This window comes from Carassius auratus, chromosome 4 (genome assembly GCF_003368295.1).
Source record: "Carassius auratus strain Wakin chromosome 4, ASM336829v1, whole genome shotgun sequence".
NCBI lineage: Eukaryota > Metazoa > Chordata > Actinopteri > Cypriniformes > Cyprinidae > Carassius > Carassius auratus.
This window is the reverse complement of record NC_039246.1, coordinates 1,859,158-1,878,719: the sequence shown is the minus strand read 5'-3', so window position 1 is coordinate 1,878,719 and position 19,562 is coordinate 1,859,158. Positions and strand designations below refer to the sequence as shown.

Sequence of the window (19,562 nt, the reverse complement as noted above, 5' to 3'; positions counted from 1 at the left end):
AACCGCCATCGTGTGGGCTTTAGTAAAAAGGTGAACGTTGAGAAATATGCATTTAAACTCATAAATATAAGTGCAATATATCAAAGTTTATTCCATATGTGTGCCAATCTTCCTTTTGCCAGCAGGTGGCGCTATCGTTATAATGGAATATTGGCCTTCAGATGTGTTCAAGCCAGGACCCTTATCACACATGTGAAGTTTGGGCAAGATCGGACATTTTATGCCTGAGTTATAACATCTTTTATTCCCATGGGCGAGACATCGAACTTCCGTCATGGCGACATGGACATGCCTTTTAACAAAAACTCAAGATCTTCACAACTAAACATCACACAGGTCTTTAGATTAGACTGACCACATAAAAGACATTGATGTCATAAAATTTCTAGGAGTAGTTTGTCACAGTGTAAAATATGTCACTTCCAGTTGCCAATAGGTGGCGCTATGACTATAACTGAATATTGGCATGTAGATCTGTTCAGGTGTAGAGTCTTATCAAAAATGTGAAGTTTGGGGCGGATTGGACATTGTATGTGTGAGTTATAGCACCATCATTTTTCATGGCGAATCATCGAAATTTGTCAGGCCGCCATGGACACGCCCTTTAACGAAACCTCAATTCCTTCGCAATTTAACATGGCAAAGGGCTTTAGATTACACTGACCAAGTTTGGTGTTGATCTGAATAAATCTCTAGGAGGAGTTCGTTAAAATACAACCCCTGAAAATGACAAAAACAACACCAATTTTGCAGGGAAAATTAAAAATAACCGACTTCCTGTTGGGATTCGGGTTTCGTACCAAGAGACTTTTTTGTAGCTATTGGTGTGTTACATATGTTTACCGATTTTCGTACATGTATATGACATGTAGCTCGAGGCGCACTCCATTGAAAATGTATAGGTGGCGCTATCGAGCCATTTTGCCACACCCAATGGAATATTAGCCTCCAGATGTGTTCAGGTCAGTACTCTTATCAAACATTTGAAGTTTGGGCAAGATCTGATATTTTATGACTGAGTTACAACAACTTCTACTCCCATGGCGAGACATCGAACTTTGACATGGCGCCATGGACACGCCCTTTAACGAAAACTCAAGATCTTCTCAATTTAACATCGTACAGGCCTTTAGATTAGACTGACGACAAAAAAGACATTGATGTCAAAAATTTCTAGGAGTAGTTTGTCGCAGCGTAAAATATGTCACTTCCTGTTGCCAATAGGTGGCGCTATGACTATAACTGAATATGGTCATGTCAAACCGTTCAGGACAGGAGTCCTCATCAAACATTTGAAGTTTGGGGCAGATTGGTCATTGTATGTCTGAGTTATAGCAACTTCCTGTTTCATGGCGAATCATCGAAATTCGCCAGGCCGCCACACACAGGCCCTTCAACGAAAACTCAAAAGCTTCGCAATTTAACATCGCAAAGGCCTTTATATTAGGCATACCAAATTTGGTGTTGATCTGAATTAATCTCTAGGAGGAGTTCGTTAAAATACAACGCATGGAATTGACAAAAATGACACAAAATTTGCTCATAATATTAGAAATAACCGACTTCCTGTTGGGTTTCGGATTTTGCTCCAAGAGACTTTTTTGTAGGTATTGGAGAGTTACATGTGTATACCGATTTTCATACATGTACATGAAACGTAGCTTGAGGCGCACACCGTTGAACGTGTATAGGTGGCGCTGTTGAGCCATTTTGCCACACCCACTTCTGAAACCCATATCAGACGTAAATTTTCGCCAGTTCTGAGGTGTGTGCAAAGTTTCATGACTTTTCGAGCATGTTTAGGCCCTCAAAAATGCGATTCATCTTAGAGAAGAAGAATAATAATAATAATAATAATAAACGGAGCAATTCCAAGAGGGTCCTCACACCATCGGTGCTCGGGCCCTAATTAAAGCTGCAAGCAGCGATGAACGGGCCCTCGCACCCGGGCTCACCGGCAGCGAGTGGCTTTAGTAAATAGGTGAACGGTGAGAAACCTGCATTTAAACTCATAAATATAAGTGGAATATATCAAAGTTTACTCCATATTTGTGCCAATCTTTGTGTTGCCAGTAGGTGGTGCTCTCATTATAATGGACTATTGGCCTTCAGATGTGTTCAGGCCAGGACTCTTATCACACATGTGAAGTTTGGGGAAGATCGGACATTTTATGCCTGAGTTATAACATCTTTTATTCCCATGGCGAGACATCGAACTTTGCCATGGCGCCGTGGACACGTCTTTTAATGAAAACTCAAGATCTTCACAACTGAACATCGCACAGGCCTTTAGATTAGACTGACCACAAAAAAGACATTGATGTCAAAAAATTTCTAGGAGTAGTTCATCACAGCTTAAAATATGTCACTTCCTGTTGCCAATAGGTGGCGCTATGACTATAACTGAATATGGGCATGTCAATCTGTTCAGGTTTGGAGTCACATCAAACATGTGAAGTTTGGGGCTGATTGGACATTGTATGTCTGAGTTATAGCTACTTCATTTTTCATGGCGAATCATCGAAATTCGCCAGGCCGCCACGGACACGCCCTTCAACGAAAACTCAAGATCTTCGCAATTTTACATCTCAATGGCCTTTAGATTAGGCATACCAAATTTGGTGTTGATCTGAATTAATCTCTAGGAGGAGTTCGTTAAAATACAATGCATGGAAATGGCAAAAATTACAAAAAATTTGCTCATAATATTAAAAATAACCAACTTCCTGTTGGGTTTAGAATTTTGCTCCAAGAGTCTTTTTTGTAGGTCTTGGTGTCTTACATGTGTTTACCGATTTTCAGACATGTGCGTGAAACATAGCTCGAGGCGCACACCGCTGAACGTGTATAGGTGGCGCTATTGAGCCATTTTGCCACGCCCACTTCTGAAACCCATATCAGACGTAAATTTTCGCCAGTTCGGAGGTGTGTGCAAATTTTCCTGACTTTTTGAGTATGTTTAGGCCTTCAAAAATGCGATTCATTGGGGAGAAGAAAAAATAATAATAATAATAATAATAAACGGAGCAGATACAATAGGGTCCTCACACCTTCGGTGCTCGGGCCCTAATTAAAGCTGCAAGCAGCGATGAACGGGCCCTCGCACCCGGGCTCACCGCCATCGTGTGGCTTTAGTAAAAAGGTGAACGTTGAGAAATATGCATTTAAACTCATAAATATAAGTGCAATATATCAAAGTTTATTCCATATGTGTGCCAATCTTCCTGTTGCCAGCAGGTGGCGCTATCGTTATAATGGAATATTGGCCTTCAGATGTGTTCAAGCCAGGACCCTTATCACACATGTGAAGTTTGGGCAAGATCGGACATTTTATGCCTGAGTTATAACATCTTTTATTCCCATTGGCGAGACATCGAACTTCGTCATGGCGACATGGACATGCCTTTTAACAAAAACTCAAGATCTTCACAACTAAACATCACACAGGTCTTTAGATTAGACTGACCACAAAAAAGACATTGATGTCATAAAATTTCTAGGAGTAGTTTGTCACAGTGTAAAATATGTCACTTCCAGTTGCCAATAGGTGGCGCTATGACTATAACTGAATATTGGCATGTAGATCTGTTCAGGTGAAGAGTCTTATCAAAAATGTGAAGTTTGGGGCGGATTGGACATTGTATGTGTGAGTTATAGCACCATCATTTTTCATGGCGAATCATCGAAATTTGTCAGGCCGCCATGGACACGCCCTTTAACGAAACCTCAATTCCTTCGCAATTTAACATGGCAAAGGGCTTTAGATTACACTGACCAAGTTTGGTGTTGATCTGAATAAATCTCTAGGAGGAGTTCGTTAAAATACAACCCCTGAAAATGACAAAAACAACACCAATTTTGCAGGGAAAATTAAAAATAACCGACTTCCTGTTGGGATTCGGATTTCGTACCAAGAGACTTTTTTGTAGCTATTGGTGTGTTACATATGTTTACCGATTTTCGTACATGTATATGACATGTAGCTCGAGGCGCACTCCATTGAAAATGTATAGGTGGCGCTATCGAGCCATTTTGCCACACCCAATGGAATATTAGCCTCCAGATGTGTTCAGGTCAGTACTCTTATCAAACATTTGAAGTTTGGGCAAGATCTGATATTTTATGACTGAGTTACAACAACTTCTACTCCCATGGCGAGACATCGAACTTTGACATGGCGCCATGGACACGCCCTTTAACGAAAACTCAAGATCTTCTCAATTTAACATCGTACAGGCCTTTAGATTAGACTGACGACAAAAAAGACATTGATGTCAAAAATTTCTAGGAGTAGTTTGTCGCAGCGTAAAATATGTCACTTCCTGTTGCCAATAGGTGGCGCTATGACTATAACTGAATATGGTCGTGTCAAACTGTTCAGGACAGGAGTCTCAGCAAACATGTGAAGTTTGGGGCAGATTGGTCATTGTATGTCTGAGTTATAGCAACTTCCTGTTTCATGGCGAATCATCGAAATTCGCCAGGCCGCCACACACAGGCCCTTCAACGAAAACTCAAAAGCTTCGCAATTTAACATCGCAAAGGCCTTTAGATTAGGCATACCAAATTTGGTGTTGATCTGAATTAATCTCTAGGAGGAGTTCGTTAAAATACAACGCATGGAAATGACAAAAATGACACAAAATTTGCTCATAATATTAGAAATAACCGACTTCCTGTTGGGTTTCGGATTTTGCTCCAAGAGACTTTTTTGTAGGTATTGGAGAGTTACATGTGTATACCGATTTTCATACATGTACATGAAACGTAGCTCGAGGCGCACACCGTTGAACGTGTATAGGTGGCGCTGTTGAGCCATTTTGCCACACCCACTTCTGAAACCCATATCAGACGTAAATTTTCGCCAGTTCTGAGGTGTGTGCAAAGTTTCATGACTTTTCGAGCATGTTTAGGCCCTCAAAAATGCGATTCATCTTAGAGAAGAAGAATAATAATAATAATAATAATAATAAACGGAGCAATTCCAAGAGGGTCCTCACACCATCGGTGCTCGGGCCCTAATTAAAGCTGCAAGCAGCGATGAACGGGCCCTCGCACCCGGGCTCACCGCCATCGTGTTGGCTTTAGTAAAAAGGTGAACGTTGAGAAATATGCATTTAATGTCCTAAATATAAGTGGAATATATCAAAGTATATCCCATATATGTGCCAATCTTACCGTTGCCAGCAGGTGGCGCTATCATTATAATGGAATATTGGCCTTCAGATGTGTTCAGGCCAGGACTCTTATCGAACATGTGAAGTTTGGGGAAGATTGAACATTTTATGCTTGAGTTACAACAACTTCTCTTGCTGTGGCAAGACATCAAATTTTGTCATGGCGCCATGGAAACGCCCTTTAACAAAAACTCAAGATCTCCAAAAGTTAACATTGCACAGGCCTTTAGATTAGACTGACCACAAAATATATGTTAATCTCAAAAAAATTATAGGAGTAGTTTGTCGCAGCGTAAAACATGTCACTTCCTGTTGCCAATAGGTGGCGCTATGACTATAACTGAATGTGGGCATGTAGATCTGTTAAGGGCAGAAGTTTTATCTAACATGTGAAGTTTGGGGCAGATTGGACATTGTATGTCTGAGTTACAGCAACTTCCTTTTTCATGGCGAAACATCGAAATTTGTCAGGCCACCATGGACACGCCCTTTAACGAAATCTAAAGATCTTCGCAATTTAACATCGCAAAGGGCTTAAGATTACACTGACCAGGTTTGGTGTTGATCTGAATAAATCTCTAGGAGGAGTTCGTTAAAGTACAACCCCTGAAAATGGCAAAAACAACGCCAATTTTGCAGAGAAAATTCTAAATAACCGACTTCCTGTTGGGATTCGGATTTCGTACCAAGAGACTTTTTTGTAGGTATTGGTGTGTTACATGTGTATACCGATTTTTGTACATGTACGTGAAACATAGCTCGAGGCGCACTCTGTTGAAAGTGTATAGGTGGCGCTATCGAGCCATTTTGCCACACCTGATGGAATTTTGGCCTTCAGATGTGTTCAGGCCAGGACTCTTATCACACATGTGAAGTTTGGGGAAGATCGGACATTTTATGCCTGAGTTATAACATCTTTTATTCCCATGGCGAGACATCGAACTTCGTGACGGCGCCATGGACACGCCTTTTAACGAAAACTCAAGATCTTCACAACTTAACATCGCACAGGGCCTTTAGATTAGACTGACCACAAAAAATACATTGATGTCATAAAATTTCTAGGAGTAGTTCATCGCAGTGTAAAATATGTCACTTCCTGTTGCCAATAGGTGGCGCTATGACTATAACTGAATATGGGCATGTCAATCTGTTCAGGTCAGGAGTCTCATCAAACATGTGAAGTTTGGGGCAGATTGGTCATTGTATGTCTGAGTTATAGCAACTTCCTGTTTCATGGCGAATCATCGAAATTCGCCAGGCCGCCACGGACACGCCCATTAACGAAAACTCAAAAGCTTCGCAATTTAACATCGCAAAGGCCTTCAGATTAGGCATACCAAATTTGGTGTTGATCTGAATGAATCTCTAGGAGGAGTTCGTTAAAATACAACGCATGGAAATGACAAAAATGACACAAAATTTGCTCATAATATTAGTAATAACCGACTTCCTGTTGGGTTTCGGATTTTGCTCCAAGAGACTTTTTTGTAGGTATTGGAGAGTTACATGTGTATACCGATTTTCATACATGTACATGAAACGTAGCTCGAGGCGCACACCGTTGAACGTGTATAGGTGGCGCTGTTGAGCCATTTTGCCACACCCACTTCTGAAACCCATATCAGACGTAAATTTTCGCCAGTTCTGAGGTGTGTGCAAAGTTTCATGACTTTTCGAGCATGTTTAGGCCCTCAAAAATGCGATTCATTTTGGAGAAGAAGAATAATAATAATAAATATAGCTGCAAGCAGCGATGGCGGGCTCAAGCCACCAATGCCATCACCACCCCGGTGGCATCAGGTAAACTGTGCCCAGCGGGCACATGCATTCACAATATCCCTCTGGCAGTGAGGTTTTAAAGGATAGAGGGGAGCGTAGAGGGGAGCGTGCATTTGCAGTGGCTGGGCCACGACTCTGGAATACCCTGCCTTTAGAGATCAGACTGGCCCCTTCCTTGTCTATTTTTAAATCTTTGCTAAAAACTTTTTTATTTTCCTTAGTGTACTGACTACTGTGTTATGCTACATTTTGAAATGGGTGGTTTTAAATTTTTTGTCTGGTCTATTTTTATGTATGTGTAATATTCTTGCTCTTATGTTAAAGCACTTTGGTCAGCCAGGAGGCTGTTGTAAATGCGCTATACAAATAAATTGAACTTGAACTTGAACTTGAACTTGATATGGCAGTTAAAGGGTTAATCCGAATCATCTAGACTTTAAAATCACATTCACAGAACAATATATATATATATATATATATATAACTTTAGTAACACTTTACAATAAGATTTCATTTATAAACATTATGTTAACATGAACAATATTTATATAGCATTCATTCATGTCAGTTAATATTCCAAACTTAAACATTAAAACATTGTTTTATTGTGATTTTTTTCCAAGCACATTTTACCAATTCCAAACCATATCAATCTTAATAACTACCATTTTTTATTTATTTAATCATTTATGAGTGCTATACAATAGTCCAGGAAAGCTGGAAGAGAAAAACAGGTCAAGAAGAACTGACAAAAATGCAAAGAATTAGGAATTAATGTGAAGATTAATTTTTAGTCAATTCTGCAAGACAGACTTTCAGGAAAGGAGGTGGAATAAAAATGAGCTCCTAAATCTTAATCCCGGATTCTGGAAGATATATTCCTCAAACCATCGGACAAGAGGAGGTGGTGCTGGTCCTTCACGAGTCACTCTAATCTGTTCATTAAGCCTATATATAAAGTCTTAATATATAGTATTTCACAATACTTCATGGTATTCTAATTAAATATTTTTTTGGAATCTTAGATCTCTCAGAACCTGACACATTGTAATTCTGAGACTCCAGGAAAGTGTCAGTTCTGTAAAATGTTGGCGCTGGAGACTAAATGCTCACTGATAGTTTCACACCTAATTCACTTAAAACACACACAAACACACACACACAGTGACAGAGGGACAGAGTGACATCAGATGTATGTTTTTTAATTTTCTGTCATCCATATAATGTTGTATAGTCATGAAACTATGCATATTTCCTCAGAATGACTTGTCTTCTATGTGTACATTTTTTTGAAGTGTTTAGAAGCTGCACTTTTTTTTACTGGTTCCTTTTTTACTATTATTTCAAAAAATCACCACGACAAAACCATTCAAGCTATCCAAAATTCATTCACACCTGTTCTGTAAGATTAATTCTTTAAACAGTGGTAAAAGAGGATGTGGTGCTGAACCTTCAAGAGTCACTTAAAACGTATCTGTCCATAAAGCCTGTAAAGAATTATTCTTAATATACGGTTCACAATACTTCAGCTTGTTATTCTAATTAAGTGAGGGTCATTTTATCAGTAAAATTCCTAAAATACATATTATTTTATTTGAAAGATTTCTATAAATTATTTAAATCATACTCGTTTCTACAATAATTATTTAAAAGTAATCCTATAGCTCCCTCTGCTGGCCATTATTGGTACTAAGAATTGCAAGCTTGATTTATAAGTTATGATAGTTTTAATTTTATGCTGGCTCTTGAAAATGATAAAGCTATGAAACTTACTGTGCTTCCTTCAAATAAGGACTTCTACTTATATAAAAAATTATGAAGAGTTAGAATGAAAAATTTTAAAGATATAGTAAAATAACTATTGTATTTTTTATGTTACTTTAATAAATCTCTATGGCAACACCATTTAAGCTATCCTAAACCCATTCACAATTTAATATCTCAGTATATTGGCATCATGTTGAAATAGGAGTATGGAGTAGTATGAGGAGGAGTATGAATTCATTTACAGGCTGATTTTATCATAAATCCACAATAAAATTTCTGAGTTCTGTATCAATCTGTGTTGTTGTTTGTTTATTTTTATCTTTTATTTTTCATAGGAAGATAACTGACCCTTTACTCTCCTTTTTAATAAATGTGCTTATAAACCAAGGACAAGCTATTTATAGCTGTATTTATAAACTGCTTACTACTGACTATTAATATTGGGACAAGGCTTTATAAAGCATGAACTGACTATTTACTAATGAGTGCAGTTATTATAAAGTGTTATCAATGCATTTGCTAATGTTAACAAATTAGACATTATTTTACAGTGTTATCAAATCCTTAAATGACTCATAAGCATTTGTGAAAGTTCTGCTTGCATTACAGCTTAGTATTGATCTGTGAGCTGAACAGATTTACTGTTACATCTATGAGATTATGTAAATTCAAATAAATATAATGTCACAGGATGTCATAGGTCAGTATCAAATGAGTTTGAAATTATTATTTGCAGCACAAATAAGTTTTTTTTAGGATTTTTAAAAATCCCTAAAACTGTCAGAAAAAGGTTAAGGCCTAAGCTATTTCTATGTGAGTGGCTAAATTTATTTTTGTTTTTATAATTGTAATACACAAACTATGAAATTATACAAAATGTATAAAAAGGTAAATAAATAAATACGCACACATTAAAAAAGCAGCCAAGTCGAATGAGTTTCCTTTTTTATATAGATTAAAATTGAAGACAGAAGCAAGTGGTAAATGTGGTCACTTTAATATTCAAATCCAGTAGATCCAGTTTATGTTCACGTGGCTGTTTTCGTTTATATTCGCCAAGCTATTATGTATTTTGAAATAATCTTGTCCGTGATGTGTTCGTTCGTACGACGAAAGACAGAAACCTGCAGCTCAAGAGATATGTTATTCTGCCAGTCGCGCTTTCAAATAGTCTTGCACACTTAAACGGGTCACAAACACCTGCATTTAGCTTTTGTAGTGTTACAATGGGTTTATTGTGTGCATTTGTGGTAATATTTTATTTAAAAAAGCTCTTAAACAAGAATAAATTCGTTTGTTTTGAGCTCGACACTGTACGCGCTGATCGGAGCGGTGATTTTAGATAGGCAGCCACAAATATTTCATTTTCACACAAACAGTTCAAAAACATCTGAATTTAGCTCTTGGTGTGTTCTAATTGGTTGATTGTGTGATATCGCTGTAATAATTTATTTTTAAAAGCTTTAAAACAGGAATAAATTCGTTTTCTCTGAGCTCTTTACTCCAGACGCTCGTGATCACAGCGGTGATTCATCTCTCCTATTTCTCACGTATCTCTGGCCAGAAATAATTTATCCATGAGCCCTGAACCGGTAATAATCAGATATGTTGGTTTAGCTTGTCAGTGTGAATTAAATCTAAGTATTTGTTTGTATTTTTAACCGATTTAAAAGTGAAAGTAAAAGTCCGGGAATTGAACCTGTAGGGGCGCTATTTCTCTCAGACAATGGAAGTCTGAAGCACATATACTCAAACAGAGGGACAGAGTGAGATGAGATGTCTGACAGTTTTTTAATTTTCTGTTATCCATACAGTGTTGTAAAGTCGTTAAACTATGCATATTTCCTCAGAATGACTTTTTCATCTGTATGAAAAAATTATTTGACGTGTTTGGAAGCTGCAATTTAAAAATACAATAATGATTCCCTTTGTAAGGTCATTTAAAAAAATCACCACGGCAAAACCATTCAAGCTATCCAAAATCCATTCACAATTTAAGTTCCTATCAGAAATACTGATGTGTGTTCAGAGTTTTGTGAAATTCTAAGTATGTTATTTGCCTCAAAATCACCTGAGAAGTATTCCAGTTTGACATGTTGCCACGCCAACAATTTTTTAGATATCAATATCCCCCTTGCAGATTTATATCGGCTGTGTTTTAACATTATTCTGATGAAGTTTGAAGCAAATCGAGTAATAATAAGATGCTGAATTCAAATCATTTTGAAAATGACACACTTCCTTCTGCCAGTTGGTGGCGCTATAACTTTGACTCCTAATAGTCACATATATGCGATCGACATCATACAACGAATAATCTGATGAAGTTTGATTAAAATCAGGAAATGTATGTGGACGGTATTAGACACTTCCTGTTTCTCATTTCTCGCCATAATTTCAACGCCTCGCCACGAGCAAACCGTTCGAGATATCAAAAATCCCCTGGCAATTTTTCATCCCCAGTGTCTTGAGATCACGTTGACCGAGTTTGGCGGCAATCGAGAAAAAAACCTATGACAAGTATTTCAAATTCCAGAGCATGCGCTTTTTACATAACTCTAAATAGCTGACTTCCTGATGGGCGGAGCCTATGACATGCAATACGAAAGTTGTTCGGCACGATGAGATCTATATGTGTACTGAGTTTCATATGAATATGTGCAAGTATGTGTGAGCTATACATCAACATTTCTGACTGTGTTCCAGGGGGCGCCGTAGAGCCCCTGTGCCACGCCCGGGTCCCAGCCTCTGCAGGCTCCTAAAGGCCACAGATTCCAAAGTGTGCGCAAATTTTCAAGAGTTTTTGAGTATGTTAAGGACCCCAAAAGCCCCCACAACTTTGACGAAAAATTTGAATACTAAACCCTAAATAGCCAACTTCCTGTTGGGCGGAGCCTATGATATGCAATACAAAAGTTGTTTGGATTGATGAGATTTATATGTGTACCGAGTTTCATACGTCTACGAGCAAGAATGTATGATATATGGCCCTCCATATTCCAGGGGGCGCTGTAGAGCCCCTGTGCCACGCCCGTGTATCAGTCTCTGCCCGGCCCTAATGGCCGCAGGTTCCAATCTGTGTGCCAATTTTCAAGACTTTTTAAGCACGTTAAGGGCCCCAAAAGCCCCCGAGACGTTGGAAAATAATAATAATAATAATAATAATAATAATAATAATAATAATAATAAAAAATAATCCTAAGGAAAACAATAGGCCTCTCGCCCTTTGGGCTTGAGCCCTAATAATAATAATAATAATAATAATAATAATAATAATAATAATAAACGGAGCAATTCCAAGAGGGTCCTCACACCATCGGTGCTCGGGCCCTAATAATAAACGAAGCAATTCCAATAGGGTCCTCACACCATCGGTGCTCGGGCCCTAATAATAATAATAATAATAATAATAATAATAATAAACGGAGCAATTCCAAGAGGGTCCTCACACCATCGGTGCTCGGGCCCTAATAAACGGAGCAATTCCAAGAGGGTCCTCACACCATCGGTGCTCGGGCCCTAATAAACAAAGCAGATACAAGAGGGTCCTCGCACCTCGGTGCTCGGGCCCTAAAAAGTGCTGGAAGCATCCATCAGCAGCATTCTATAAACAAAGTAAAACTTAAAGCAAATTTAAACAGCAACAAATGAACAAATAATGGAAAATAAATGTAATCTCTCTGAAGTTTTATAAAGTAAATTAAAATGGGTAACAATTAGTAGTCCCAAATCAGCAGCACCAGGGGCCTGTACCATGAAGCTGGATTAGATGGCTAGCCAGCTATGTTTCAGCTTAGTTTCTGCCAACCCTGGGTTTTAGGTAGTATGAAAGTAGCTCGGCTTTAATCGGTGTTCGTTGCCATGGTATCTTACGCTGCACGGCTAACCTGCTCCAGGGCAGGTTATGTTCTGGATTCAAGATCTCAGACTGAAGGTGAACCAATCAGATTTGAGAGAAGTGACACATGTCTGACACAAAGTCACTCCAGTTTATCTTGCTCCAAATTAAAGGTCACTAATGCTAAAAAAAAAAAAATTGGAAGTCCGGCTTTAATGATAATAACTGAGTCATTTTATGATTTATATACAGTGGGGATCGAAAGTTTGGGCACCCCTTGCAGAATCTGTGAAATTATGAGTAATTTAAAAAAAATAAGAGAGATCATACTAAATGCATGTTATATTTTATTTAGTACTGTCCTGAGTAAGATATTGTACATAAAAGATATTAACATTTAGTCCACAAGACAAAAAAAATGCTGAAATTATTAAAATAACCCCACTCAAAAGTTTGGGAACCCTTGGTTCTTAGTACTGTGTTCTGTTACCTGATGATCCTCGACTGTCTTTCTGTTTTGTGATGGTTGTGCATGAGTCCCTTGTTTGTTCTGAACAGTTAAACTGAGCAGCGTTCTTCAGAAAAATCTTTAAGCTCCTGCAGATTCTTCACTTTTTCAGCATCTATGCATATTTGAACCCTTTCCAGCAGTGACTTTATGATTTTGAGATACATCTTATCACACTGAGGACATTTGAGGGACTCAAACACAACTATTTAAAAAGGTTCAAACATTCACTGATGCTCCAGAAGGAAACAAGATGCATTAAGAGCTGGGGGGTGAAAACTTTTGAACACGATGAAGATGGCCAAATTTGTTGAAATATAATTTTTTTCCATTTAGTTCTGCCCTTCGTAAGCAACAGAAGATACAACAGATGTATGTTTCCCGGTACACAAATTAAGTACAATTTACCTTGATCTTCAAATTACAAAAGTTTTCACCCCCCAGCTCTGTTTCAATTGACAGTTGAGTTCAAAATTAAGTAGAAACAAAAACCCTCTAGATCAACAAAAACAATACAACATGAGGTTCTGGAAGCAAAGTATATTACCAACTATAAAACCTCTGACAATACTAAAGAAACAAAAAGTAACTTACATTGAGATGTAGAACACTAATGTTCCTCAATAAGGGTTTGGTTAAGCATGGGGAGAGCAATCACTCCCAGCTCACAAGTGTCCCTTCTCAAACTTCCTACTCCTCTTATTCTCTGATCTAGAGAAACTGTACTGATAATGACTCCCTAATGCCCCCTTATGACTGGGAGTAAAATTACCACTCAAAATAAATAAAGTACAGTAACAGCTTACTAGATCTGTTACAGTATAATAACTGAACGGGGCTTGTCATCATAAATCGATTATATTTAGGTGTTTTGCAACTTCAGTGTAGTGATTTATTGCAACTTCAGGAACGTTTACTGCATTCTTACCTTCGAGAGATAACTTATTGATGTGTGATGATGATCACTGAAGCAGCTCCTGTGCTCTCGGTGTGAGAGCGGAACATTTTCCAGCCGCGCCAGCCGTATTGATTGGCCAGGCTCGTGACTCCCAACAAATCAGACGGACGATGGGCTGGGCTTAGTCTAGGCCAGGTGACTGAGGTGGCTGGATCAGTGCCAGATCGCGCATTTCAAAATAAAATGGTTTTATCGGCAAATCGGTTTTGAAAATGGCCGATCGGTCGACCCCTACTTGTATTGTTGCACACAGCTCGAGTTATCGGCTGTGTGCTTTCTTGTTCTATTTTGCTCATTGGCTGCGTGTTTGTGTCTAATTCAAGCGCATGGTTTGTGATTTGGTTTGCTGGCCATGTGCTTGTATTTGTTTTGTGTGAGCACATGGCTTTTGTCTTAGTTCCTATGTGCCATGTGCTCTCGTCAATTTTCTTGACCCCACCCATCTTTTTACCTGGTTATTGATGTAATTTTCCTCACATGTGTTCCCTCGTTACCCTCTTCATTAGCTCCCTATTTATTGTCCTTGTGTTTTCAGTCTGGTTGCTAGTTCATCGTTGAATATTTGTCTGTGCACATCGTGCCTTGCCTTGCCTTGCCAGTCAAGTTTTGTCTGTTTTCCCCTACGGGGTAGTTTTTGTTTGTTTATTTTATTATTACTACTATTAAAGAGCCCTTCTCTCTGCATCATTGAGTCCTCGCCTCATCCCTCTACCCAAACCCTGAAAATTGATATATTTCATTTCATTGTAATGGTTGTAAATCTGCTGCTATTACTACTTTTAATTGAAAAAAGGAGGCAGTGGTATTTGATATCCTATTTCATTTTATTGTAAATATACAGTGAGGCATTTGACACTTACATTGATTTGCAAATTTTATTTTCGGAATTTGAGACTAAAATAATTTTTTCATGTGAGACAGACCATCTCAAAGCAGACTCACTCATTGGACTCCGGAGTTTCTATGTCTTATACAACCTTGGAGTCACGGGATGGTGGTATATCTAAAGAGGACTATAATTCTAGTGAACAACATCGGTCTAGTTTAAGCGGTAAATCCACCTTTGTTCCCTTTAAAAACAGAAACGCTTCTTTGGGTACTTATTGTAGACTTGTAGAAAGTAATGTTTTATCTTTATTAAAATCTAAAAGACAGTATAAACTTGCAAATAATTTGACGGTGCACAATTATCTAAATTGGAATTATTTAAAAAAAGGATTTGTCTATAGTGAGTGGTTATTTTAGATAGAATAAAGTATTAATTTAAAATTCACAGATAACTTTCTAATTAAGTTTTTTACAAAAAAAATTTAGTACGGATCCTTTGGCTCACTTCTGTACACAATATTTTAAAACTCTTCGTTAATTCAGGTGTGTTGACAAAAATGAATATGAGTATATGTGCGTTGAGCATACACTGCCTAAAATTGATAAACCTTATAGGGATATCCCTTCTGGGAGACCCATAGTGGCAGCCATCAGGTCACTTAAAGAAAAATTTGGCTTTTGTTGATTTCCATCTACAACCATTAGTCACGGAAACCCAGAAAGCAACATGTCTGGGGTGAAAATAGTTCCTAGGGGAAAAGTTGCTTGTACAATTGTTCCGGGTAATTACGGTGGAAACGCAACACTTTTTTTTATGAATGGATGCTTTTTATTTAACAACTTTTGGACTGATGCATGCAACACCTACTGGTGGCATTGAATAACTTGAAAGATCAAAGACAATTGGTATAACCATAAGTTACTGTCAGTTTTTACATTGCGAAGTTAACATTTAATTTTTTTCCCACTGTAGATCTGGTCCCACTGAAAGAGGAGATACAAGAACTGAATGAAATGGAAGAGAAGGATCAGTGTGTGGAACATAGTAGTTTCATATCTGGAACAAAACCCATTAAGACTGCAAAGACCTCACGAAAAAGAGTCCAGAAGACCAAATCTAACACCTGCCTTCAGTGTGACAAGAGTTTTATACATAAACAATCTCTTCAGGCCCACATGCGAATACACACTGGAGAAAAGCCTTTCGCCTGCCCTCATTGTGGAAAGAATTTCAGTCACAAAGGGAACCTTATGAATCATATGAGAATTCACACTGGAGAGAAACCTTTTGCCTGCCAACAGTGTGGAAAGAGTTTCAGACAAAAAGGGAACCTTATGAACCATATGAGAATTCACACTGGAGAGAAACCTTTCGCCTGTCAACAGTGTGGAAAGAGCTTCAGACAAAAATGGAACTATATAAAACACATGAGAATTCACACTGGAGAAAAGCCATTCATATGTGATCAGTGTGGAAAGAGTTTCGCACATAAAGACACTCTGAGTGCTCACATGAAAAATCACTCAGGAGAGAACAGCTATGTATGTCATCAGTGTGGAAAGAGCTTGAGTTATAAAGTAAGCTTCAAGACTCACATGAGAGTTCACACTGGAGAGAAGCCTTACACATGCTCTCAGTGTGGAAAGAGTTTCGGATATAAACAATCCCTTGATGCCCACATGAGAGTTCACACCGGAGAAAAACCTTACACATGTCAACAGTGTGGAAAGAGCTTTTCACGAAAAGGAGACCTTAAGCTTCACTTGGTCGTTCACACTCGAGAGAAGGCTTTCACATGTGATCGGTGTGGAAAGAGTTTCGGACGTAAAGTAAACCTTAATAAACACGTGAAGATGCACTTATGGAGAGATTTAGTTTTAGAGTTTTAGATATTGTGTGTGTAGAATAATTTTCACTAACAGTAAAAACCTTATGCATCATGTTAGAACCAGAAAGAAGTTTGCCATCACTGTCTATATTTACCATAATGATTAAATTTGTAATTTACAAAACCGTCATGTAAAGACAAATTTTGATTGCTGTGTACTGATCAAATTAATTCATGTCTACACCGCCCACAATACAAAGTCTTCACTGTCGCATTTCCAAAGACGGTGTAAAATAGCACTGCTGGTGTTATCTAAATATTGGCAAGAGTGTTAAATTACTGTTAAAATGTTATTTTTTAAAATAACCCAAACTGTTGTAAATGACTGTAACTCCTCCATGTAACTCATTACATGTTTAAAAAAAAAAGTTTTCCCTTACAAGGAGGTAATGATGAATGATCAAGTAAAATTGCTTTTATATGGACTTGCTTCATGAACACTGTGAGAGAATTTAGAGTGATTTTCAAGAGACTGGAAAATGAAAAAAATAAAGTCATGGTGGAAAGTACTTGAGTGGTAGTCTGTTCATTTTACATTTGTTCAATGGCGGATAATAAACCAAAGAAGGATGACCAGGTACAGCTCATCTGTAAAGGCTCATTTATATTTGACACGTCCGCAAGTTTGCTTGGGTACGTGCGGCAAATAAGACGCCTGTAAGGGAAATACCAGGCACCTTACCATATTGTGATGTTGTGTCCTGACTCGACGAGCCAATACCAATAAAACCCAATATGAACAAGGCATTTGTTGCATCCAGTGGGGACATAATTACTTATAATGTTTAAATGTTTTATGTTTTTAAATAAATGTTTTTATGCATTGCATCACACCATGTAAACATAAAACCATGTCTGCATTTGTGATCGGAGAAACAACAAACGACAAGTGCTACTGTACACTGCTCAAAACTTGCGTTTGAATCATCAGTGGCAAGTTCAATAAATATTAGGGACAGTTCGCTGAAGGACAAAGCATCTGTAATATGGTTTACATTTTCTTGCTTACTCACCATCTGACAGGGCTCTCCCTTCCGGTGCAACAGACCCACGGCTCCCTTCGGTCGCAGGGTGAATCACCCGTCTGAGTAATGTTGCATGCTTGATGGCGGTCAGGGATCTCCCTCCTAGTGGAGTAGAGCCACTGGCTCCCTTCGGTCCCAGTGAGAGCCCTCCATCAGAGGCATCACACCATGCCTCGCATTTAGTCGCAAGGGGGACTCCCCTTCCAAGTGCTAGTAAGCGAATGCTTACTACCATACCATACCAACTTTATTTGTTAAGCACTTTACAACAACCACAGTAGACCAAAGTGCTGTACAGAAAAATAAATAAAAATAAAATAGATAAAATAAACATATGTACCATTTATAACCACAGAATAAAAGCATTCAAAGTAACAAATTGAAACAAGTAAATAAAGTCGACCTCTTACTAGGTGTCAAAAGCCAAAGAGAAAAGATGGGTTTTAAGAAGGGTTTTAAAAACAGATAAAGAAGAGGCCTGCTTAACATGCAAAGGCAGATCATTCCACAGTTTAGGGGCAGACACAGCAAAGGCACGGTCCCCTCTGAGCTTACGCTTAGTTTTAGGCACAGTCAGGAGCAGCTGATCATCTGATCTGAGAGAGAAGACGGGTTTATAAGAGTGTAGAAGCTCAGAGAGGTATGGCGGAGCAAGACCATTTAGTGATTTAAAAGCAAATAACAGAATTTTAAAATGGATCCTAAATTGAATAGGCAGCCAGTGTAATGAAGCTAAAATAGGGGAAATGTGCTCATGTTTACGTGTGCCCGTTAAAAGACGTGCTGCTGCATTTTGTATCAACTGGAGACGGTTGATGGAGGACCCACTAACCCCCACATAAAGTGAGTTACAGTAGTCCAGCCGTGTAGTTACAAAGGCGTGGATAACGGTTTCGAAATGTTGTCTTGACAGCATTGGTTTTATTTTGGCCAGCTGCCTTAAATGAAAGAAGCTTGATTTGACAACAGCTTTGATCTGACTGTCAAATTTAAGCTCAGGGTCCACTTTAACTCCTAGGTTTGTGATAATAGGTTTAATATAGGGTGCTAAGGAGCCCAGATCTACAGGCGGGGTCCCAGTGGTGCCTCCGAAAACCATCACTTCTGTTTTTTTATCATTAAAATGTAAAAAGTTCAGAGCCATCCAGGCCTTTATGTCGTCGAGACAATTGAGTAGTTGTCCAACAGAGTTATAATTTTTCTTTTTTATAGGTACATAAATCTGACTGTCATCTGCATAACAGTGGAATGAAATGCCATACTTTCTAAGTATGGAACCAAGTGGAAGCAAATACAGAGAGAAAAGTAGAGGGCCGAGGACTGAGCCCTGTGGGACCCCACACAAGAGAGGACTAGAGGAGGATACAGAGTCACCTAAGCTAACACAAAAAGTCCGATCCGCTAAGTATGACCTAAACCACTCCAGTGCTATGCCACTAATGCCCACCCACTGCCTTAAACGTGAAATCAATATTTCATGATCCACTGTGTCAAATGCAGCAGTTAGATCTAAAAGCACAAGGATAACACAGTCACCAGAGTCAGTAGCTAAAAAGATATCATTAATAACTCTTAAAAGAGCAGTTTCGGTGCTGTGCAAGGTCTTAAAACCGGACTGGAAAACCTCTAGAATATTATGTTCTTCCAAAAAGGCCAATAGTTGACTGTACACAATCTTCTCCAAGATTTTTGAAAGGAAAGGCAATTTGGAAATAGGCCTGAAATTAGCAAGAACTGAGGTTTTTTAATCAGAGGTTAAACTACTGCATGTTTTAAAATTTCAGGCACCA

The 19,562-nt window shown here is 38.5% G+C and overlaps 1 protein-coding gene across 1 annotated transcript in view; it reads left to right on the top strand.

Annotated features, from left to right (window-relative positions):
* The window catches only part of LOC113066531 (gastrula zinc finger protein XlCGF57.1-like), a 1,043,158-nt gene extending 1,026,377 nt beyond the window's left edge, over positions 1-16,781 (top strand). The window contains exon 3 of the mRNA XM_026238413.1: positions 15,832-16,781. Within this exon, the coding sequence (XP_026094198.1) occupies positions 15,832-16,748 (917 nt within the window). The 3' untranslated portion in view covers positions 16,749-16,781. The remainder of the gene's footprint in view (positions 1-15,831) is intronic.
* The last annotated feature ends 2,781 nt before the right edge of the window (positions 16,782-19,562 follow it).